This window comes from Osmia bicornis, chromosome 11, assembly GCF_907164935.1.
Source record: "Osmia bicornis bicornis chromosome 11, iOsmBic2.1, whole genome shotgun sequence".
In the NCBI taxonomy this organism is placed as follows: domain Eukaryota; kingdom Metazoa; phylum Arthropoda; class Insecta; order Hymenoptera; family Megachilidae; genus Osmia; species Osmia bicornis.
Window position 1 is genome coordinate 5,914,724 of NC_060226.1, and position 25,906 is coordinate 5,940,629.

At 42.1% G+C, this 25,906-nt stretch overlaps 1 protein-coding gene across 3 annotated transcripts in view; it reads right to left on the reverse strand.

Moving 5' to 3' along the window:
* LOC114875953 (RNA pseudouridylate synthase domain-containing protein 2-like) overlaps positions 1–25,906 on the reverse strand; it is an 87,222-nt gene that overhangs the window by 43,884 nt on the left and 17,432 nt on the right. The window contains exon 1 of one of the 3 annotated variants that reach the window (XM_029186854.2): positions 24,064–24,632. The exons of the other annotated variants lie outside the window; for them this stretch is intronic. Within the exon in view, the coding sequence (XP_029042687.1) occupies positions 24,064–24,213 (150 nt within the window). The 5' untranslated portion in view covers positions 24,214–24,632. Of the gene's footprint in view, positions 1–24,063; positions 24,633–25,906 lie in introns of those variants that run through there. 3 annotated transcript variants of the gene reach the window in all.

The window sequence follows — 25,906 nt, forward strand, 5'->3', positions numbered from 1 at the left end:
GTTCCATTATTTTCTGCTGTGTCTGGAATTTCTTCTGATCTAGCGAAATTCTCGCTACATTGAATGTTTTCATTTAATCCGAACGATTCAGTGAAAAGTTTCATTATCCTTTCCGGGTTCTAGTGGTATTCTGATCTATTGAAATTTCATCCCTTTATCGAATGTTTTCGTTCGATCCCGAGATCGTTTCGGTGGAAAATTTCACCTATTGCATCGCGAATTCATTGAATGTTTGCTAATAAATCTATTTTTCATAAAATTCGGCCGTAATCGTGAAATTAATAATCGGATTTTCCGTTTTTTTTTTATTTTACACTGCCTCGGAACAAAAGTAACCCCGAGAAAGAGGCTTACATTTATAAGCTGATTTTACCATTATGTAAATACGTTGTTGTACATTGCCGGGAGCAAAATTTCATGAAAATCGGAATTTTCGCGTTGGCAAAGTTCCCTTGTTAGCGGAGGCCCGAGTGAGACAGATGTTGGTGCTGGTGGAAAGCGTTAATGAACACCCGACCGGTAAGTTTAAACAGGTATATCGTGAAGAAAATTAATGGTCGAAACATAGACGCTATTAGATGAGCCATCCTGTAATTTGGTTTCTTAATTTTCCCCATTAATTAATGAACCGAACGTCCAACCTCATTTTCCCACCCCGTGTTCAACAAATTCAAACTATATATCTTTATCTTGATTTTTATGAATTTCACGAATTATATAATAATATTCAATTAATCGAAGATTTATTTATCATTTTTCAAACACCGAAAATAGATTTTACCTTGAACATTCTCTTTCACGTTGAACGTAATATCGGTGTAACTAGGGCCGTTATTTCCTTACCTGTAATCAACGAGATTATGTTCTTCGTCGTGACGGTAATTAGAGGTTGATTGGATGCATTAATTAGCGTTAGGATTAAGTACGTTTTCGCCTCTCGAATTTCCCAAGGCTTCCTGTTACGAGGCCACAATTATCTTGTCGATTCTGAAGAAACTGTGCCTTTAACATGATTTGCTCCTACAATTCATTCCATCCACTTTACTCACGAGAAAATAAAATGTTTCTCTCTCTCTCTTTTTTCTCCTCCAGTTCATTTTGTTTATCGAAGAAGAAAATATCCTTAGACATGCTGTTAACCCTGGTAATCCCTAAACGCACCCTGCTCTTTGCGAACAGGTTAGCCAGACAAATTAAAACGACGTCCTGACGGCAATCTAATACCAGAGAAGCAAGAGAGAAAGGCATCTCGAAAGAGCAGCCGGCGTGCTACTCGTTAATCAACGTCTCTCCAGTTAACACGCGACGATAGAAACGCGAGATGCATAACTAGAAGCATTCCCTCGACGACAACGACCACCGCTACAACTATTACTGGAAACAACAAGCAGAAACAGAGAGCGATTAAGGAAGGGGTTTAAATTCAATAAATTCGTACGACAAGGACGCTTTCAGCCCCTTCTTGTTGTTCCTCGAGTCTTCTCCTTCGGCCAATGTTTCGCTTCGTTCCGCCTTTATAACCCCGAAAGATAAAACGACGGGCAACCAGCTTGAAGAAACGAGAGACGCTTTGAACAGGGAGGGTTGTACGAAATAAATGGCGTGGGAGAGAGAAAAAGGTCGAGCGTGGCTTGGTATTAAGCGAATGGCTTCTAAATTCTGGCAAAGGGAAACGGGAAAAAATGGCCAACTTCCCCGAGGAAAATGTAACCAGAGAGCTGATCAACGAATGAAGAACAGAGATAAAAGTTTTGTGGCAAGGGAAGAAGGAAGTGGTTACACAGAGTGAGGATATTGATTGGGGAGAAACGTGACTCTTCTGGATTCAGATTGTTCAGACAAAGCTTTGCCAATTCTGTTCCGTTATGACTTGTTACTCGTCAAGGGGGTATGCCGTTAGTCGAGGATTCAAGCACCCAAGAATCTAGGTGACTCAAACAACTAAGCATCCAATCACTCAAATATCTAAGTATCCAAGTAGCCAAGCACCCAGATACTCGGACACCCAAGTATCCCAGCGCTCGAGTACCCAAAATATTCAAATACTCCGGCACCCAGATACTCGGACACCCAAGTATCCAAGCACTCGGGCACCCAAATAATTCAACTATCCAAGTATCCAAGTATTCAAGTATTCAACTACCCCAAGACCCACTTCAAAAATTTCAATAATTTCTCTTCTCTAATTGAGTACGTATTGAAGTCAATCTCGTCCCTATTTACAGTATCACCTCCATTACCTCTTCATCGCCATCCCCTAAACAAAGCTGCAATCACCCCATAATTTCCAGGCCTGTCCAGGATATAGAGAAAGAGTATCGAGCGAAATAAAATTGTTCCAGGAGAGCCGAGCTCCGCGATATTCCTGGAGCGGTATAAAGGCGGCATCGAACAGCTGAGGGGTTGTTGGCAGGGAAACGGGGGTGGAACACGTAGGAAACACGGTCGATAAGGGGGGCCTGTTGCTCGCAGCGGTGTCTGCGGCCACCGGACGTTCACGAGAGTCGGGTGTCGTTCGTGGGTGAAACTGAAATGAAGTGAGAGAGAAAGAGGCTGCTGGCAGAGGGTGGAAATAAAGAGAAAGAGAGGGCTCGTCGACGAGATCGTTGCTTTCGAGCTGGTTTTACGAGCGTCTAGCTGCCTCGAAGGCCAACCAACCCCACGTTTCGTATCGAAGCACGCTTGGGAATTTCGAAGGGTGGCTATCGAACCGTAAACGAATAGGAGACGTGACCGCGAACCTCTATGCCCTCCTCCTCTTCTATTCTTCCCTTTAGAAGAATACTACCGGTTGGAGAATTATTTTCTGAAATTGTTTGTCGACCTTTCCAGTTGACTCATCCATTGATCCCATGATCCTTAACCCTGCGGCATCTCGCTGGATATTTTGAAGTAGTTGAAGGGGAATAAGTGGAGGAAAGGAATCGTATAATTGAATACTTCTATCTAAATACTTTTAAACATTTAAGTAACTATCCTGGTATCCGATTTTTCAAATATTTCAGTATCCGGGTATCTAAACACCGGCGTCTGCGTAGCTAAACCGAGACAAATTTCGATCGAACCAGCTTTACCCTTCGCCCTTGCGAAAACTGAAATACGATACCTACCCTCGCGCACCGGGGGTGGTCGCAGACTAATAAATCGTGCCTTTTCCCTCTTGCCTACTTCGTTTTTGTTTCCCTTATTCCACTCGTCTCATAGAGACGCGAGTTTTACGAGCGTCTGCTGCTCGAAAATCAACCCTCGCCTCGACAAGGGCGGAAAAGACCGAGAGATCGCGTCACCCTTACTTTCGACAGATCAGGAACAGGAATTGCGATGCACGAAAGTCTTAACTTTATAAGAAATTCAAGAAAAATAAACGAAGGTGTCAGTTTTGTCGTAAATAGCAAGTCGTTTATAAATAAATGCCAAGTCCAGCAGCTAAACGACCGATGGTTTAAAAGTACAAAAGTCATTCGTTCGAGTTACCCGCATTTTGTCGCGAGCCCAGACCGTGGATTAAGGTCGAAGAACCCTTGTTCTTGCCACGGGATCGATCCTGTCAGGATAACCTCACGTCCCTTTCCACGGGATCATAGGGTCACTGTCTCCCAACCAGCAGTCTGGCCTCGCCTTCTCAAACACATTCGACCTTTCCACCTTTTTTCTTTTCGTACAAACGATTAGCCATTTAGCAGGCCTCGCGATATTACCACCATGCTGGATGGCTTTTCGGTAATTCGTTTTTCTTTGGTCAATCGTTTAACAAGCATCGAAGAAAAGATTGGAAAACATTGGACTTGGTATTTTTCATACCCATTTTCTTTTCTCTTTTACTCTCGAAATAGAAAGATATTTTTCAAACTACCAAAGATTTTCAAAAACAATTTTAGCACGAGCTTCGTCACGAATTCGAAGCCATCAAATTTCCCATCGTTTCCTTCGTGGAACGCAATCGATGAACTCGTCATAATTTTACTCATCGGACACGTACGAGAGCCGAAAAGCAAAACGACACGGATGTACGAGGCGAAAACAAATTCTATCGAACAGACCTCGAAATGAAAAAAAAAAAGAGAAGAAATATAGAGACACGTGAGAACGAGTAATGGGAATGACGCAAGACATTAGTTTAGGCATCGCTTCATGCCGAGGACTAACATCGATTAACCACTGCTCCCGACAGCTACGATGATGAAATTTTTTACTTTTGCCGCGAGCATTACACTTCAGGCTATTTTACACGCTTGCGTCACCGTACCTGAGTAAACTACAACAATAATTGCGTTGCACAACGAATGTCCGATCGTTACAACTTCATAAAACAATCAGTGATCGTAGTGGCAAGGGTTAATTACAAATTCTATGGTTCATTGGGGAAGCAACGCGGAAATAATCTTTTTTTATATAAAAGAAAAGGAAAAAATTCTCTTCTACCTAATTCGTCTTAAAAATTTTCCATTTATTTGAACAACGAAAAGAATAAATAATCTAACTCTGACAGATTAAATTGTTAGAGAAATCACGAGATAAAGCGTGGTTGAATTCTGTCAATGTCGATTACGTTGATCCAACTGGAAAAGCTAATTTGCAATGTACAGTTTACAGGTGGTACACGAATTTTCCCGGGAGCCGTTTTATCGGCTCTGTCCGGGCCAATAAATGCCAGCCTATATCCTTGATAGACAAGGAATCCCAGTCGCTGGGAAAGCATCGTGTATCCGTTCGTTCCCAATAAGACCAGTTACCCTACACGTAACCATCAATCTTCTCCTCTTACGGCACGACAGGGGATTGTGGCTTTCCTTTCGATGTCCCGTTCTTTTGTATTCATGAAATGCGTTGGTCCCCGTAGAAATACACGCTCGGACATTTAATAAGGACTTCGATCTTTATAAATAGCCCCCCCTGTTTTTCGTCGACCGAAGGTTATATTTTACCATTTCAAGAAACGAAGTAGATAATTATTCAAATTTCTCGCGTAACCTGGTGCTACAAAAGTATTCGAGAAGCTATAAAAATTAATTTACTAAGATGTGTTTTTGTTCTTTTGGGGGAAAAGTAGTAAAAGGCAATTTTGTTACTTTTTTATGTGAGCCTGTGATGAAAATTTCTTTTGTTAGATGAAGAGTCGCGATTTTTGGAAATTTTGGAAATCCTCCCCTACAATCTGATTATCCTTTCAGGAACGTGGGACATTAGCTAGGGAAACCTGATTTGATCGCGAGTGTACACGAACGATACCACGTAGTTTCCGGGGCGCAATTATCTCACGGTACATTTACGTGAAACAGTGACTGGTCGACAACCGATCAACGACCGCCGGCAGGAATTTCGACGAGAGCGCGGTTTAACGGTTCGGTCATCGGCGTCGCGACGCCAGTTTGTCCCCTGTCCGATTGCAATTATTTCGTATCGATCAAATTGCCGTTAATCTCTCTATGTTCCATCAACCTTTTCACCTCTGTTCATCGACTCTGCCTCTTTTGAAACCACCTGTGGCTGCGTTTCAAACGCGATACCTCAAGCTTGTACCGATGAAAAAATATTTATCTCTGCCGAATTTTTGGCCCTCCACGCTAAACGATCCAATTTGTATAGGTACTTGTTGGGTGTGCGTACTTTGATATCGATTGGAACTTGTTGAGATGCTTTGGCGTTAACTGTTTATTTGATAGGAATTGATTAGCTGAGAGGAATTCCTCTGTTGCTTTGTTGTACGCCCAGTGAATAAATATTGCCGAACTATTCTATGCAACAATTGTATTTGACTCTGAAAAATTATTGTATCCTCGTTCGAACTATCAATTTAAATCTACAAACTGATAGAATTTCGGCTCGCAGGAGAATCATTCGACGAGCCAAACAAAAACGCGTTCACGATGTAAAAATCAATACAACTGGAAACATCGAAAACGGAATAATAAAAAAAAGAGTAAATTTTAGAAAACGTTAGAAAAAACGCGTACACCGATTCAAATGATTGCCGCACTACAAGCAACTTCGAATGATTAAATTGCAGTTAGTTAAGAAAATGTTCTCGTATTTTTCACCGTAAAGATGGAAGACACGTACGAGAGGGAATGTTACCAGGTTAACTGTGTAGAGGAAGTACAGCAAAGTTTCGGTCGAAGCTACTTCGTTAGCAGCTTGTTGCAGCAACTCGTTGCCAGCTGCACGCTTGACGTCATGTAACGCGTCGCGACGCTCTCCTAGGAGCGTGCACACGTAACCGGATTAATCGTTATCCAGTCCGCGGCTTGTAAGATAAACCGGCCGACGAGATTCTGCCTGATGGCAGAGCATCCATTCTCGATCGCGTGTCAAGGCAACGAGGACAATTAGCGATTGAAACAACCGTGATGCTTCCAGTATCTCGGTACCGGTATCGGTACCGATACTTGACGCGATACCTCTCGACGCTTCGATATCGCAATGCTTTAGCACTTCACTGCCTTTGTCTCTTCTGCAATTGCTGCAGCATCGTACAAGCGATTGAAATTTAATATCCCAATTACCTGAACAATCTATTCTCGAACCCCTTCAAACGGAATGCACCTTCCCCGCGAGGTTAATACCGTATCATTCTCTCGGATGAATTCCAGAAACGTCGTATTTTCGCAACAATTCCGTACAAGATTCATCGCAATAGCAGAAACGATTTCTGCGTCGCGTAACACGGTAAATCTTCGCGATTATGCAACTCGACTGTTCGTTCTATGTATTCGTTAAGTTCCTTGAAAAACAGTCGATATATTTTATCGAAGATCGTCGTATTATGATAATTCATAACAGGAAATTACCGAACCTATTTAGATTTTTCTACTGTTTGAGAAAATTATGGTAATAATCCCTTCGTTGTATACTCGTTCAATTTGTTTCGATTTATTTCTATTTTCGGGACGAATAAAATTACGTCTTTCGTTGAATCCTTCGGCCACGAGAATTGATTTTGTTTCACATTGATAATTAGATAATGACGTGTAAATACAGTCATTACAACGTTCGATTAATCACCATCGATCTTGCGAATGTCGATAAATCACCTGATCAAGATCAATCGAACGATTTATTTCAAGAAATTACATCGCGCCAATAAATTGATTTATCGCACGATCGAATAGAGGAACAGAAAGTTTAATTTATACGTTTATACAACAAACTGTCTCGTTAATAACAGTCGAAAAAAACAATTAAAGTATCATAAGGAAGTTTACTTTTCTAAACTATAAATTTCCAACTATTCAACTTTAAAATTTAGTTCAAATGTCGCAAAGTTTAAAGGCTCGAGAAACTTCTGGACAATAGTCGGTTTAATTAGCCTGCAACGTCATCTGATAAAAGAAAACAAACATTCTGTGTACACGACAATTCACGTGCTTATACATCGTTAGCATAACGCTGCGGGTTGGTCCCGGGTAACGTGCAAAATGTGAAACAATAAACTGATCGAGGAACATTAAGATCGTGGTCACGATAATATTTCCCTATAGAATTAAGAAAGAAAGAAATGAAAATATCGAAGAAATATATTTACCGGATTAAAAGTGTATCATTTTAATATTTCTATACCCCGTTGTTCCAATATTTTAATAATTTTCAATGATTCTGGAAACTGATGATAAAAGGATTTCAAAACTACAACGAAATGGTAAAATAACACGAGAGTGGTTATAAAAGGAGTTGCACTAAAGATGTTCATAAAACGTAAGAGCAATTTTCAAGCAAAACCATTAAAACGTTTCGTTACTGCAGTCACATTGATTTGCTAGACTGTTTCCCTCGCGATTGGATAGCGGCCGCTAAGTGTTAAGTCAATATCCAAAGGAAGTGGAATAAGAACATCAATTGCATTGCTTAAGCACGAGGAACGCGTAAAATTGAGCCTTTGAGTGATTCCGTGGGTTCGATACGTTATCCTGGTAACATCGTTACAGCTTGTAAACCGATATTGCTTTACTTTGGCGCGTAGCTTCGGTAAACGACCGTCATAAAATCATATTCCAAATCATCTCCTTCGACTATCGCGTCACTTCGGTTACACCTTCAATGTTCCTCGTAAAACTTAATGCTTGTTATTGTTAACAAAGTACTCATGGATCGTGATGAAATTTAGATCCTGGCTCCAAAAACGCTTATTTCAAATACTAAATTCTAGATCCCAGATCTTAAGCCGGAAAAGAGATCGCAAAACTAAGTTCCCAAATATCTGAATCCAAATTCCAACACTCAAATCCCAGGTACCCAAAATCCAAGTATTTAAATCCCAAGCACCCAAAGCTCAAGTACTCGAAACCAAATCTCAAGCACCCAAATTCCAAACACCTTAATCCCAAGCACCCAAATGTCAAACATTCAAATCTGACTCCAAAGACTCTGAGCTCGAAACTCTCGTGTAAAACCTTCAACTTTCTCAAAAATAATCACTAAGGCATGAGTCTTCTAACCTCTCCAAAAACGCTGAAATGTCTGCACTGTTACCGCAGAACGATCAACGAAGCTATTTCGAAGGTAACTCACGCTTCGGAGAAAACAACAGAGTTCACGGGTGACCGCAAAACTCTGTCGCAATTACGTTAACCCTATAGGAAGACTTGTCGTATCCAGGTGGATAGAGTAAATGGGAAAACTTTGACCAGTGGTTAGAAATGTGTGAGGGATACGAACTGACCAATACCAGTCGAGATTTCAGCATCAGACGGACCAGAGAGTTGCTTCTGATCCTTTGAGACACCTTGTTTCAGCACAATGGCGACTGTGATTTCTCCTAATCGGTTTTAAACTTGCAATATCCTATAGTTCAATAGTCTATCGATCTACCATGGGGATCGAATTGTTCTAACCAATTTGAATCGAAAAGTTTTGTTAATTGATACTTCTAATAGCGATCCCGAGATGGGGTAGGAAACTTCTGGTTGTTGAAACGAATTTCTAGGTCTACGAAGAGACTGACAAACGTATCCAGGAAGCAGTACGTACTGTTTCGTTATCAAAGATTCCCGATCGGTCGTATTTCATCCCGTATATCCTGCACGAGCGAGCGTAATTCGGTATCTATCAACAAATTCACTGATTTCTCTAGCATCTCTCCCTTTATCGTGGCAGGAAATAGCGAGCTCGCAATCGAGACCCGATTCAGCGAGTCGATATTTCGCAAAAAGGCCTCGTCGAACGGAGGATGAGTACTAACGACGCGATCGTTCGGTTTCTAAGCCGACTACCACGGTATCCAGCGAACGGAGAGAACGGGGAGGAGTAGCAATTTCTTTTTTCCACCGAGAAAATCGCTACTGATCGAACGGACTCCTCGAAAAAACTGTCTCGTACGAAGGAACGAGAAGCTTCCGAAGCAAAACGTGACGAATTACGATCCAAGAAGAATTCTTTTAAAAAAAAACTGCTGATAATTTCATCTTTCATTCAATCTTGCCACTTCGGCTTGAAATATGATTCTTACATCGTGTATACTCGTGTTTCTTGCAAGGTACAACAAAAACGCGTTAACATGCCATTAAAGACTCGCTAATGAACGGATAAGTATGCTTTCGAACTTAACACTTTGATGACCGCGCGGTTTAGGAAATTTATTGTCCTTTTCAATATGCCTGTTGATAAATTTATGTTGGAGAATTTCGGAGAAATGACAATTTTGGAATTGATATTTCTACTTGGTTAAGTGTTAATTATAATTTGAAAATTGGTAACTTTGAAATCATTCTAACGATCAATATTGAAACTGAAGAAATAGAAATTTCTTTGCTTGTACATCCATATGGTTATAATCGTAGAACAATAATGTGTAACAGGCATGTTTATCCTCGTTTTTTCGGAAACTCTGGATGCAAAAGTAATTACCATCTCGTTCAACCACAATTATCGACTCTCCAATGGGCATTAACGACACGATAAACAGAGTGGTAATTCGAAAGCAGCTTCTACCTGAATTCCCAAACAGACGAGCTCACGGGAACAAAACGCATCCTGCAATTATTATTCGCAATGTAATTAAATCCAGCCGGGATAATAATTAATTAATTAACGAAGCACTACGAAAACTTAATGCCAACATTTTTGTTTAACACATTCCCTCTGACTAATCGATTTTCACAAATAATAATATGTTTATGAAAACTCCAATTAGTGAAATAATTCAATTAATAAAAATTCCACACCTGCTCCTTCGTCGCGTAAAAAAACGTCTCTCGTGTCTACAATTTTTTGCTGTCGCGATTCTTTGTCTCTAGCGGATGAAAGGTAGCGATAAATCGGGATTGACGGAATTGACGCGCTTGTTTATCGACGAGAAACCATGAATACCGGTGATAAATAGGCATGAAACACGCGTAACGAATGAAACGAGCCAGAGGAACGGAGAATCCACGTTCCATTACATGCATTCATCGATGAAAGACAGCATCGATGAAAGATCCAATAATCCCTTTAAAAAGTCTCTTAAATGCATTCTCTTTTCGCTTTGAGAAATTCAGATAAAATTTCACGATTTCGCGCGGATGATTAAGGGTTTCGCTCGGGCAGGGTTGAAACGCTCGAATTTAAACTGCTTAGAGAATGCTCGCGAAGAATGGAAATCGACAGGTGCGACGAGGGAAGAAACACGTCGGAAACGATCCCCTCGGACCGAAAGGAAGACACGAAAAGAAGGAAAGGAGGAGGAGGGAAAAAACGAGAATCCGAACGCTTCTCGCGTCGATCTGACACGCCAGCAAACGTAACGCTGATGCCAGAGGATTATTTGCATCCGACGTGGCGGTCGGATCACGTAGACGAGGATTACATGCGTCCTGAATCTTTCATCGGTCGAGTGAACCGTTCCCAGTGAGTAGAGAACCGTGATTCTGCCGTCGATTCTCTTCTACTTTACAATCCGGACTATTGCGGGATTCGGTATTCGAATAATTGTAAAACGGTTGCAACCGTTCGAGTCTGAACGTTGTTCGTCCAGAGATGAGAATTATTTTTCCAGAAAAAATGGAATTTTGGAAAGCCAACGAGTCGGAACTGATTCGAATTACGTATCGTGAAATATACTTGTACTTACATATGAAGAGAAGAAACAACAGTAGCTAAATATACTCGTATTCTCGACTCACCTGAAACAGAAAAGTAAATCGTTGCGTTAGAAGAGAGAAAGATTCGAAAGCGTTGGAAAAAAAAGGCGTAGAATCGAGATATTTTCAGAAAAATCACGGTCCACCGTGAAACGTTTGCATTGGGCGCGACTTTTCTCCTAACGATGCCAGCGTGACCGATTGAAATCGGATTACCGTTGAATTTCAACAAAGAACCGACAAATCGGATGCCGAGGATCGATCAACGCTTTCAGCTTCGTACATCCGTGCAAAGGTGTAATTTAATTAAAAACGAAATTCTCTTGTCCGGTTCTGACGAAACGAACACGCGTCCCAGTTTGTTTACAATCCATAGAAATATCGTTTATTTGCGGGGAGATAAACGAATACAAATCGAGGCGAACGAAATATTTTTAAAGGGAACCGGAGGTTTCTACGTTGCTTTTCGTTGAAAATGAAATTTCGTCAGTCAGCAGAGCGGATAATCCGAGAAAGTCAAATCGATGGGCGTCGAAGGATAATCCGAGAGACAGGTCACGGCCCTACTTTTCGAACTGACGGATCGCGTGTGCTGTTACTTGGCTCGACGATATCGTCACGTGCGACCCACCGATAGGTATAATGGCCTCCCTTAATAAGCGCAGGTACCGGCCCGGTGGCGCCTGGCCAAACGCAACACGCTGCCTGGTTCGTTGCAGAAAACCATGCGCTTATTTTTGTCCCATTCGAGAGGCTTTGCTGATTACGTATCGAACTATGTATCCTGAGCTCACGTGCCTTTTCTAACGAAATCTCAGTCCATCGTCGAAGAATATCTTCGAAGCGATGATACGGTATCGAGGAAAACGATCTTCCTTAGGGAAAATGGCAATATACCGAGAGAATTCTTAGAATTCTAATTTTCGATATGTTACACGAAGAAGTCGAAGTCAGAAATAAAATAGATTTCAGAATTGATCTATCGTAACTGAATAACTTGATAAAATGGTCCCGATACAATATCGAGAAGGGAAGTGTATGAAAATTCACGATAGGATATTGTTTGAAACGATCCGGTTTGCCCATTTCTCACAGGATATTATTATATCATCACAGTGGCCCCGTGGATCGAGTTTTCAAATATTTTTCCCGGGCATCGGGCCAAGTCCCGATGCTCGGACTACCATAGAATTTCTTCTCTATGGAACCGCACACAAGGACCGTTCCGCCATCTTCGGAGCGTAAAATTAATGTCGGGGAAAAGGGGAATGCGATCGCTTTACAAACAGATGAATATAAAATCCGGGCCGAAGTTGAATATCTCGTGGACAAAAGGGTGCCGTTGAAAATAAAAAAAAAAGAAGAAAAAAAAGAAAAACGGCCGAAAGGTTCGATATTAATTCGACAAAATTAATATCGAACGACCTATATTCAGGATAATATTCTAAGCCGTCCTTATATTATATATATATATAACTAACCCTCTCCGACGTTAATTTCGTCGTCATTGTACGAACCGACCCATTATCAACGCTTTCCTTTCGTTTCCCAAATTGAAAGTTCAAGTTTAAATGCAAACTTATCGTCTACCATGTTAAATTCAACCCTTTCTCGCTACCAAGTTAACTCTTCTATTATTCGGCTTTATTCGAGTAGGTAAGCGTAACGTTATTAACAACGCAACGTCGGCGACGAAAAGTATCGCGGAAAAATGTAGACCGGAAAATCTCGGCTTCTGAGCAGACTTTCTCCCTTTAACCGTCGCTATCACCCTATCCCGGAGAATGGCTGCTGAAGCGTACGCGATCCAAGGAACGAATAAATCGGATTCCAGAGGGGTAGGTCTCCGCGAACCGAGCACAGAATATTTTCTTCCCCGCATTCTCGGCCACGCTTACAAGCTATTCCCCATTCTTTTTCTCCGAAAATTCTATTTTCTCCGAGAACGAATGTGCGAACAACACACTCATAGACAAGGTAGAGGGTAAAACGAACTGCTATCAGTTAATTTTCTTCACTTTCGTCGCGACTGAATTCAAAGAAGTGGAAAACAAATCAAAGCGGACTTGGCTAAAGTAACTTTAACTGCGGAAATACGTTTCCAAAACGTTTGGCACGGTGAATACTTCGCGCCGGAAACAGAGCCGTTCGAGGGAAGTCGATGAAGTTCCATCTTCTAGGTGGACTCGAATCTTACGTCAGCAGAGAAACAGGACGGCAGCAACACCTAGCTGGTCGAGCCACCACGATGCACCGACCCATCGTCCTAATGCCACCATACGTCTGCCGTGTCGGCTTCGACCCTCCGCGCCTCCTCTCCACCCCGTTTAACCCCTGGGATATGATAATGCTACCCCCGCACGAGAGAAACTTGCTTTACATGTTATTTATGCGGCCGGAATGACCTGACACGAGTACACCCCTTACCCTTTCACCCTCTGTTACCGGTTCACCTGCTGGATTTCGCTACCGAATTTCAACTAAAAGCCTCGCTTTTCCTCGATCTTACGCTTCTTTCATGATTTCTCGAGGTTTTTAACGTATTCAAATGGAATTCGAAGCATTAATACTCGATAAGAGATATCTCGAAATTGTCGATAGCGATAGAAACATGTCCATCATCGAACGTGTTAATTAACCAAATGGCTTGTTTGAGCTGGGACATTAATTTCGTACACTTGTAATATCGGACAGTTCGGATGATAATTAACGGGAAATTTCACCGTTGTTTTCTACTTGCCACCGGTTCGTATCGATGCACCGATACCAGCCTGAAAACGATCATTCACCATCGCTAACAAAATGATCAACGCTAATCGCTGTCGTGATGAAGCATTATTCCCCTCTGTTCAATGGGATTCGAAGCTGCAAACCCGTTGCAAATTTCCACTTATCGCTTCGATCACGAATTTCGAACGTTGCTGAATTTCATTTTGTCAAATGGTTCGCCTCGACAAAGGTGGATACCAGCAATTTCACTGAATACTATTTCTCAAATTTAAAATTAAAAAAACAATACCGCAGAAAAGTATGCACGTCGGGAATTTGAATTATAAAAATATCAATTAGGACGCATATACGGAAAGGAATTAAAACCACGGCATTAATCCTTATCACAGTCTACAAGATATGTACTGATTCATCGTCATAATGTTGCCATATGTCTGTCTTGTCGGCTACAGCATCCGCCTCCTTTCCAGCCTGTTTAACCCCTGGGATATGATAATGCCGACCCGGGGACCAAAGAAAACTCGCCTCGCCCTATATTTACACTGCGGAGTGAACTTTTGAATTTACACTGTTCGCGATGCAGAGAATGGAAATTATGCAAATTACACCGCGTCTGAATCTTACGATTCTTTCACGGATAAGTGGTGCAACAACATTTACGATTATTACATCGCGTGAAATCACATAGAATGAAATTAGAGAATTCTATAATAGTCGATGAGGATCTTTGATAAGTTGCAGGATGTTTCTGCGCCCATCGATCGGGGCAATTTGATCGCTGAGAAAATAAATCATCGTTCGGCGTCTAAAAATAATGGATACGCACGACCGACAGTTTGACTGGCTATTCTTCGATCGGAATCAGCGAAACTATTTAGGATCGACACGGAATTAAACGTCGGGTCGGAACATGGCCGCGGCAATAATTGCCAGAAACTCCAGAATAACCGTGGTATAATCACGAGGCACACGATTGTAGCCAGCTCATCCTCATAATAGCCGCTATACGTCTATCCTATCGGTTACAAACGTCCGCCTACCCCGAAACCACCCTTACTTTTCGCTCCATTTAATCCGCTGAAAGCGACGATGACGCGAACAACAAAAAATATTGTTATCGGGGTCTTCTGTGAACGAACGAGCATCATCGTTCGTACCGACGCCCCTTACAAACGACGCTTTCTTCACCTTCTCCGAATTCCCTATCTTTTCGCGTCCGCGAACATTCTATTCGTTTCTACGGATCCGCTGGGATAACATCAAGAGAAAAATTTACTAAATATCACTGTAACGCTATTGTACTTTGATCCGACCTTTCTCAACAGATCAAAGCTTTTCCCGCGCTCCATTTCCAGCGGATAATACGATCCGCGTGAAAACTCGTATCGGAAACCCTGCGCGTGGTTCGTGGGTAACGCAAAATCCCCGAGGTTAAAGGTAACCCATGAATTTAGGCGTATTTCACGAGACGCCAGTGTGTCACCGGGAAGCCCGTCGCGTCGGGCAAAAGTTCGTATACGTCGCGAATTGCGAGCCTAGTTGCCGAAAACTTTGACTATCATCACGCGACTCGATGCAACGCGAAAGCCACGATGAAATTCCTGAATAACCTCGAACGAGGATCGCCAATCCCGTTCGTCGAACCTCCTGCTCGGTGACACGATTTAATTTAACTAGACACTGTTACAAAGATGCCGAAGGCACGTTGGGGGCTGATCTTCGAGACAGAGTTTTTCCTTCATCGTGCAATCGATAGAAAAACTATAACGTTCGATATTTCCTAGTTTATATCTTTTTCTCAGTAAAGGGGACTACAGTCATCCACTTCACAATTTCCTTTACCTTTCATACACATCAAATGCACCACGACAGAACGTTACGGGCGCTATAAAATATACCATAAAAGAAGGAATATTCTTATCCATGTACATATATTTAATTTATAGCTGCTATGAAAGCATCGTTTAAAAAAAAAATTCAAAAGGGTGTCCGTGATTTTTCTCGTCGATCGAGCATGCATTTTCCAAGGACGATTCTATTTTCGCGGTGGGTATTCTTTTCGTTGGGTGCCTCGATCCGCGACTAATTATTCGCGATCTGCCTTCCGGTTGCGACGATTGGCCAACAGGTCGGGAACGAAGCATAATGGCGAATTCGCGATTGCGAAACGACGACTGAACGTTGCCAAAATATTTCTTGCGTAAATCTGTAGCGTGCCGTTGCCGTGCTCTACGAATGGTTCGTGATTGTCGCGGAAAGCCCCTGGCTCTGCTCTAATTGCACATTCCATCGATCTTTTGTTGTCTGTCCCACGAAATTTCGCACGGCCATCATATTTTTCTAAATAAGCTACGCGCAACAGAATGTGTTCGATAAACATTCAATTTTATTCCCCGGTCTCGCTATCGATCACCTAAGTGTACACGGCAAATGACATTTCGCACGACGTATATATACGTCCACAGCACTCAAAGGGGTTGAAAGCCTCGAACAAGATTATTACACAGCGAATGCAGTTTCGTGTCGACGTTCGACACGATGTGCAAGCGTGTTGTTCCTCGAACAGGCAACGAAAATCCAAGAAAGTATTACAGCCACGATACGACGGAATTGTGCCACCGGAGCAACATCTATAATGTGTATTTATTATTATCTCGTGATGCTAATAATGCCCATTTCGTTGAACCGTGGTTGCACATACGGAGAGAGGAGACTTCGATGCCGAGGAAGGAAAGAAACCACGACACTCTCGTGACCCGTGTCAGTTAAAAAAGAAAAAGAAGAAAAAAAAAATGAAACAGAACAAACGCGTTTCTGCTCACCGTTGACAAATGGTATCTGTAATCGCGAGTTTCAGCTCGGACGTGTAACACGGCATGGCCGACACGATTTCCAGGCGAAATAAAGCTTATTAACCCAGAATATTATGCGACCGCGTTGTATTTTCGTCGACATCGGTTTTATAAAAAGCTTGCCTCGCGTGTTAATCGAATCCCGACATCTGCATTGTTTCGCGTTACGTCGACCCACTGGAAACGAGAGGACGTTTGCAAAAAATTTGTTTGCACGACTCCGTTCTTTCGTGTCGCAGCGCAATCCTTAATTCCTTTTTATTAATGATCACTATAAAAGTTATTAGAAGTTTCTGTATTGTTTTTCTCTATTACGTACGTTTCGATGATAAATGGAGAATTCGAGAAAATAAACTTTGCTTCGGTATTAGTACATCCTTTGAATTTGAACGATTATAATTAGTGGGCAAAGGATCAACTTCCGCGTGACAAAAAGAGTTCCATCAAACACCCTTCCCCATCCAATCAACGGGCAAACTATTTTCAACTAAAAATGCAATTAACCAACAGCCGATATCGCGTCGGTTAGCCGGTAAAAGAAGGCTGTTCAAAGAAGCCTATGGGAGCAGGAAATTCGCTTCTTCCCGAAGGACGTAATTACGTAATGGGGTTTCGCGAAGGGTGAAAGCGGCGCGCGGATATATCCAATCCTGTCCATCGGTCGATCTTCCTTCCGGTCGTATCGGTTCACTTTCTGAAGTGCTTATTCGTACGTACACACGCCTATGAAGAGATAGGCCAAGGCACACAAAGGTGCTTAACAAATCGGTCCGTCTGGCCGGCAATACCGCCGGCATCCGCATTAACCAAATGAAATTCCGTTTATATTAGTTATGTAGAGATGGTTGTGTATATTGGCTGGTGGCGCATCGTGGCAAGATACCTGATGTGCAATATGGCCGACCATAGTCGCGGTGGAACGGTGTCACTCAAACGTCTCGTCTTCGTAGACAGCGTACAGCCTAGTGCCCCGCTGTTGGGAATAACGTTTCCCTTCCACCCTCTTTCCACCTTTTCCAGAGGTGCCTAGTTCGCGAACTCGTTCCCTGGCACGAGCTTCAAACGCGCGTGTTTCGCACGTATCACGACGACGAGAGAGGATAGGATAGGGAAATCGTGGTGGCGTGAAGGGTTGGCTTGACGCTTGCCAAAAACCGACGGAGAACGACGGGGGGAGAATGCTTTGCCTCTCTTGATCCGAGAAGCGGGTGTCTTCAACCGGAAGCTGCGAGCGAGAGGATCTGGGGTTCTAATCAGGTTTGATTGGCACCAGAGAGAGCTCCTCTTGGCTCCTTTTTTTTTCCCCGCTCGCAAGTTTGCACACCCTCTTCGGGGAATATTGGATTACGATAAATGTGTCTTCTCTGTTACGTAACCCCGTGACATCAGAACGCGGAAATATCCTTTTCGCGAAAAATCGAATTTTTTCCGAAACATTCGAAGGGTTTTAACGAATCCCGAACTCGGGCCAAACGAGTGTCACGGTGGCTTACAATTAGACGCACCGTGTTATACCATATTTCTGACGCTGTCGCAAAGTTGAACATTATGTAACGATACACGAAGCAACACTGTTCCCCCGTATATCTGCAACCGCGTTCCGTTTCCTACATCTGCTGCTCACCTTTCATCGGTTCTTATTTTGGACTAATAACGTTTCGTTTCTAAATACCATCGCCAACGGATAGACAACGTATCTGACGTATATAGGCCCGGTAAATGGTACGCTAACATATGGTAGATTTAAAGCGCGACACACGATAGCTAATTTCGCAACATGTTATCCTACTGTCGGTTAAAAAACACAACTATCGCTTTCTAACAGGATATGGCTAACAAAAAATGTCGAGTCACTAATTATTAAATTTAAATTTTCATCAAATAAATCAACGAACTCCTATGTACGCGTGATTAATAATATCTTACGTAACCAGGAAGCAAAGCATCGCAAAAAAAAAAAAAAAAAGAAAAATTAAACGAACGCCAACTCCATCCAATCTATGTTTGGCAGCCGATCAAACCTAGCGGTAGGAGGGAAGAGCAAGCCAACGGTAGGAAATTTTTATTAATTTCATTACCTAAAAGCGCATCGACGTCGATCAACGACATCCTGCAGCCGGAAGTGGCTGAAAGCGCATAAGCCAAGATCCGTCAGACGTTCTTCTCACCCTCTGTTCCTTCTTCTTCTCTACTTTTCCCGTTCGCCGATGCTACGTGAACGGAATGATATCTGTGTGTGCATGTGCACGCGCGTCATGCTCTGACAGAAAAGCACAGTTGAGCCGAGTGAAACTTACTCTGGAGGAGGAACTAACTTTACTCTGCGGATCGCAGCGAGGAGGATGGGCGCAACGCGTCGGTCGAAAGGGCAAGGGAAGAGACGCTGGTAAAAGCGGCATAGAGCGAAACGAAGAGAAACGAGGAATAGAGCCCGGAATAGGCTGTGACTTGATACGGAGATTTTCTTCGCGACTCTATCTCCATCTTGTTGTCCGTTATTCTTGGACTACGCGAAGGACGCTTGCACCGTTAATAGATAAATGGTAACGCGTTGAATCCGCCGGTGAAATGGCCATAAGTGGGGTATATTATTTGACGTTCGATTTTACTCGATTTTACTTAGATTAAATTGATCATTCAGAAAATGAACTTTCGGTGAAATGTATAATAGCTCGTTATTTCCATCGAAATTCTTTTTTAGTTCATTAAATTTCATGAACGTATCGAATAATTCTAAAGTAATAAGGAATACAAGATCCTTCGAGCAACTGTATCGCTAATGAGAAGAATAAGCGTTTTATATGTCAAGAGGTCAATCATTTTGCTACTCCAGATTGTTACTATCAATTAGTCGATAATTAGATGCCCTACTGTACTGAATACCGAATTGTCTGTACAGTCTCTCTCTCGAATATATATATATTAATACGTATCATACGAATCATCGATGGTACTCGATCACGTTTGCCTAACGATTCACTCGAGCGAAAACCTGTTGAAATAATCAACAGGATATTCAATCGGATAATTGATCCACGAAACCGTTCTGTATTTATGGATGAAAAAGAAACACGAATTAAGACAATTATCATTTCAATTCCATGGAATGAGCAATGACCTGTGATCGGCACGCGAGCTGCCAATGTTTCTCTGATAGGCACCACATAAATTCCCAGTGGTCCAATAAAGATCTAAGGCGTAATTAATTAAAATTAGAGCCTGTCGTGTCGTTAATCTTCCAGTAAAAAATTGAACTCCCAGTCCATTCCTGGACACCAAGGACCACCGGTATTCAATGATTTCTGCAGTCTAGTCTAAGAGGAAAAATAATAGTTGTTCGAATGATTGGAAACGTTACGTAAGCGTTCGAAAAATCATTCGATCGATCATCTTGATCACGTAACGTCCAGCGGTGGTCAAAACGCGAGGCCGGTTCGTTTCGGACAAACGGAAAGACGTCGAAAGAGGTCGTCATACGTATTCGGTATATAAATATATACATAGATATAACCTCGGCTGTTCTGGCAACCAAGAAGACTGTCATCTGTCAACGACGTGGAGGTCTATGGATTACATAAGTCTCTCATTCTCTCTCTCTCTCTTCTTCTCTTTTCTATTTTTCTGTCTCGTCCATCGTGGGCCACGGAACGCCGCACTGGTTGCTCGTCTCGCGATCGAGTTATTGTGCGAAGATAATTAAGCCGTCCCGGAATAGCCGCTGTGCCACGGCTAGCGACGCTCAAAAGGGGTGAGAAACTCGCCCGAGGCGTCGTCGCCGACGTCGCGCGTACTTCGAACGCTCGCGACGCGAGCACGGATAAATTCGACCTGGTATCCACCAGCGAATCCACGGATTTTCCTATGTTTTTATCTTTCCAGTATCTATCTTTCGAATGATAGTATTTGTTGAAAAAAAATGTTCAATATTTATAACAAATTGACAAAATTACTTTGACTTCTCCGAAATGAAAAAGAAACAAAGGTAACAACGAGTAAATGAATTTGAAATTCCTCTAAACGTGGCTAGGCAAGGAAAAATGGTATTTACAGAGCCGGGAAACTAATAAATTGCTAGGATTTACGGAGTGCTCGGTAGTATATAGAAGCAAGTAGACGACGCAAAGCGTCGGGAGTGTCTTTTCTTGGCCGTTCTAGCGAATTTCCATCGTCCAGGTCTGAATCGAGGTAGAATTCAATGCCGTCAGGGAAGAATTAAGAGGTGGACCACGTATATATTTCCCGGGAAGAGAATGCAAACGGTCGCGGCACACCTGTTTGCTCGTAAAACGTCACTTCGCGTGTGCATGCGACCATCTCGTAATCGAGAAAAGCCAATTGACAGTCGAGATTCACCTTTTGACAATACGATTCTTTTCTACGTATCTTGACAGTTTTCGAAGATGCAAGAAACCTTTCGCTCGAGACAAATTAAGTCGAAACGTTCCGACTTAAGCTACAATAAGCAAATGGTTTCGTAGAAGATCGTTAAAATGAACGAGGCAAAAAGAAAGGCGCAAAGTAAGAGCGGACACTTAGTGGAAATTCGAATAAGATCGAACCAATGTCGTAAACGTTTCCTGGTTGCATACCTATAATCCGACCAGCACTTCACCGTCGTTTCGACGCTTTTCACTCGTCAGACTTTACATGCTAGCAACGGTTCCTTCCTTCGTATCTCCCCGACCATCATCGTAATTCGTGAAACGCGAAATTTTTACCGAAGGAAAGAAAAAAAGAAAAAATATCTCATCGCAATGCTTTTAGTAAGTTTCAAATTTTCTTTCGTAATTCTACCCCTCCAGTCAACCGGTTACCCATTTCCATATATCCTTGAACATCTTTTGAAAAAAGAAAAAGTAGATAGTTCCAGATATCGATTTTAAAGGATTCAAATTAATTTCGCGAATATCGTTGACGTTTCAATGGATACCAATAGACACGGAGCATTTAATTCATCGAAACGCGATAAAATATTGATTAGGGGAAAAGGATCGATTTATCCGAATCCAAGGATCGCTAGGATATCGATGGTTCGGGTTGCTGACTTCACCAACGTATTCATGGTACGTGAATAGTTGTCATGCTACGTCTCTCAATACACGCGATGAGCATTCTCCGGGTTATTTTCGATGCATTCGCCTCGACGACTATTTAGACTTCACCTCGGCCAACGAGGAAGAATAACGAACGTGAATTTAACCCTCTGTACAATCACGTAACATCGCACTCGTTGCGCCGATTTTATCTACCAACTCGTAAACAATGTATATTGGCTGTATCTTCAATGGAAACTTGGCTATCCGTTAAAACTGCAACTGTCAAATTCGTCGCAATGATAGTTTACGTTTTGCTAGCATTGAAAATCATTAACTCTATCGGGTTAATTCTCTTTGACATCGTTCTTTTTTTTTCAAATATTCGTTAAATCGACGATGATTAAACAAGGTAGAGATACAAACGTTGATAGTTGCAGTGTTAATTGTTAACAGGGTGAATTTTAGCCGCAACCGCGAACGGTTAGACCACAAATGGTCGAACCGCAAACGATTCGATCGCCGTTCCGTTTAAATAAACAACGAAACCACGTGTCAGTTTAGTTGGACACGATGAATCACGTACATATATTAGGTAGGATGCTTCATATAGAAATGCTAATTAGAAAGCGCTACGAAAGGTCAAACGATTCTATATTAACTCCTTGTAGCTTTGATTAACACTGATTTATCAGAAATCATATGCAGAATCTATACCCCGATAAATTCAAGTGCAAAGGTAAAAGAAACTCTGAGTGTCTTTTTGTAGTCTGATTTCTCGTTTTCTAATTAGTCTATATTAATGATTCAAAATAAGGTGACAAGGACAGCGATTAAAAACTTTCTTGTCAACTTAATATTTATAGTATCACTGTTTAATTGACGTGCACAGAAATATTTTAAATTTCCTTTCTTTGTATAAGCGATAACGTGTGTTCAATACTCCAGTGATGCAATAAATATTTCCAACAGTGTATTTGTTCTCTGCATCCTTGGGAAGATGCTAAAGAACAATACTTAGCACGATCACCAGAAAATCAACAGACAGATGTAACAGCGATGCAAACGATTTCACGTATTACAAAATATCGTTGAAATTCATAAGGAGAAAAGGAAATTAACACGCGACGTTTCAAAGAAATGCCTCTTATAACATGTCTTATAAGAAATGGCTCGTAGCTTCGAATTAGCGGAGTAATTTTCCACCCTTCTTTCTCCAATTTTTAATTATTCGAGGTAAATTCATGGGTACACCGGTCGACGCGTTAATATTAACGAAGCCGAACAAGCGACACCGCGATGCACGAGGAAACGATAGAATTTTAATCGCAGCGAAATCACGTCGGACAAAAACTTCACCCCCGGGTGCAATGGGGAAGCTTCATTTGGACATCTACGAGAGGACAAGATTTTTCGTACGAAAAAAAAAAAAGGAAAAAAAGGGTACTGATATCTAGTGACTCTTCGTTACGGAGGCGGTAAAAAAGAAAGGGTGAAAAAACTAATGAAATCTCGTTAAATATTCATAGTATTTTCGCGCGGTCATTTGCGATCGAAATCCATTGCGAAAGCACCTGAAACGAGTTCCGAAAATACACGACCTTCTGCGGAGAATCTGCTGTATTATTCCCAACAGTGATATTGTTGTTGTCGTTTCGACTAATGCAAGTCCAATCACCGTAATCTCTTCTTAGCTACCTTTTCCGGCAACTGTTGATACTTTCTAACCTCAGGGCACGATAAATGCTAACCGTACAAACGCTTCGAATTCTTCCCGTATGATAAACAAAGATATGCTTAGACCGATGACCGAAACGCGGAATTTTGATCCTGTTAATATCAGTGACTATATTTTTCCTACGACTACGACGAAGACGGTAATTTGCATTTCTGCTCTAACGATGTACAGGAGTAATTAACATAAGATAATGTCAAGAACAGAAACGCATCGACCTTTAACGCGCGATTCCATTAACTATGTACACCAGCGTTCACGAGTACTTTATCGCTTTATACGATGTGCATGTTTGACGAGACAGAAAATAGAATAAAACACGACGGCATACGGAACTTACACGCTGAATGCCAGTGAAAATGACCGTGGGTAATAGCAATTAATTAAAATACAGTGGATCCATTTGGCATTCGATGTGGTAAGTACTGAGATCGTATAATAACTAACTATTCTAATTGTCAATATCTTTATTATTCTGGAAGTTATGATAATTTTGATTTATCGAAATTTCAAACGCCAGTAGGTACAATTATTAAATAAACTAGCACCCATGGTCGCTGTCGTCTCTCAAAGAATCATTTATTACAAAAATGACTCGTCAGTTATGAAACGTTCGACGGATCGATAACGTTAAGGGTGAAAGGTAGAAAAGGGCTTACCTTTCTCGGTTCTGGGGCATAGATGCCGGGTAACGGGGCGAGCAAGTGTAGCCCGGGATTTGGGATGCCAGAAGCAGGGTGTCCAGGCGGGATGGGCACAGGCACCAGCTTCAGGCCCCAGGGTAGGTACCAGGGTGCCGTGTGGTGCATGATCGCGGCACAATCCTGAACGATTCCACCGTACGGCGAGAACAACGCGCCAGGATGCGTCTGACCAGGACGAGAATTCTATTCCACTGTACGAAACGCGTTCGGAATCGTCGTCGTAGTTAGTCGTGCGTTATGGCGATCAATTTCTGAATGAAATCTCGTAGAAGAGGATCAGGTTGGCATGATCCGTGGTGAATACTAGTTGACGTTGATCTTTTTCTTTTCACCCTTTAATTAAATCAGTTCACACGCGTGACGAGCAATTTTTAACGCACACTGACGTCATGGTAACTCATAGGGGATTTTTAATAGAACGATCAGAGGTTTCGATCGCGAAACTCAGGGGTAGCACGATAAACGAACGAACGTAGCGGATCTTCTCTGAACGAGCGCGCGGCAACGACTGATCACCGATCAACCGTCGACGGTCGAGCACATGGCCGCGGTTACCCCCACCCTACCCTGCTCCAACTGCTTCTAGGACGCCAGACGCGAGCACCCCCACCCTTACCGACCACCCCATTTGCACCCAGACCCATGCAATCGTTTCCTACAATCGTATCACTTTTTCATCCCTCGTTAAAATAATTTACCGACAAATGGACCACCTTTTCACCTTCGATCCACCGATCACATACGGAGGCTTGGAAAACTTTCCCAGAGTTCAAATTTATTATTAAGAAAATTAATTTACGGGATAATTGGGAAATAATTTGAAGAAATTTTCGGTTTTTCGCGATCGAAAATCGGCGTCGATTAATACGGCAATATCATCGGCTCGTCGAGAAATTCGATGGGTATACCTCGCGAATTATTTACATTCTCATTAAATATAATTACCGTCGGACCGGGTGATCTAAAATTGCGCCATACACCGGGGGATATAACTGTATCTAACTTCGCTGACGGTAGAATACTCGTAGACTATCAAACGAGATCCCATATTACACGGATCTCCCTTAACGAATCATATATTTATTATCGACGGTTTTCTCGAAGCAGTTCGCTCGAAATGAGATCAATGAAAAATCCTACGAACAATATCGACGAAAAACGAATGTCGCATATCTGTATAATGTACGCGCGGTGCGCATAGTAACCAGGGTAAAATGTGATCGTGAAATATGCATCGCGCAATTTCAACGAGCTTATAGACTTCTCTACGTAAAATAAATAATAACAGAGACGCGTTAAAATTTGAAGAGCATCGGATTTCGTGAATCGAAGATGAAAGTTCAATCATTTAGAATTTGCTCGTCAATAAACGATTCTTTTCAAGGAAATTTCGTTTAGAGGGCACAGTTCGTGAAATCGCCGCAGGGCTAATTTATTTGCGACAGAAATCTCTATGGAAAACAAGAAATAAACGTCAAGTTGGCGAGGAATCGCGGTGGACTGTTTCACCGAGTCCAACTTTCCACGTCGAATCTCGCATGTACTTCGAGAAACTTGTTGAAAAGTTTTCGATGAAAAATTCGATTTTCACCGTCTCTTTCGGCTGATAGGATTTCTTTGCGGTCCCGTACGAAACGCGAGGGATTCCGCCCTTCGACGATACCCATCGCGTTCACGGGGATTGATTATCGCGAGGCTTGTTCGAGCAGGGAAACGGTAACCGAGAGGATTCTACGGTTTTCTAATCTTCCTACGTACTTGCTTGGCTTGAATTCGTCGATGCATTTGGAGAAATTTC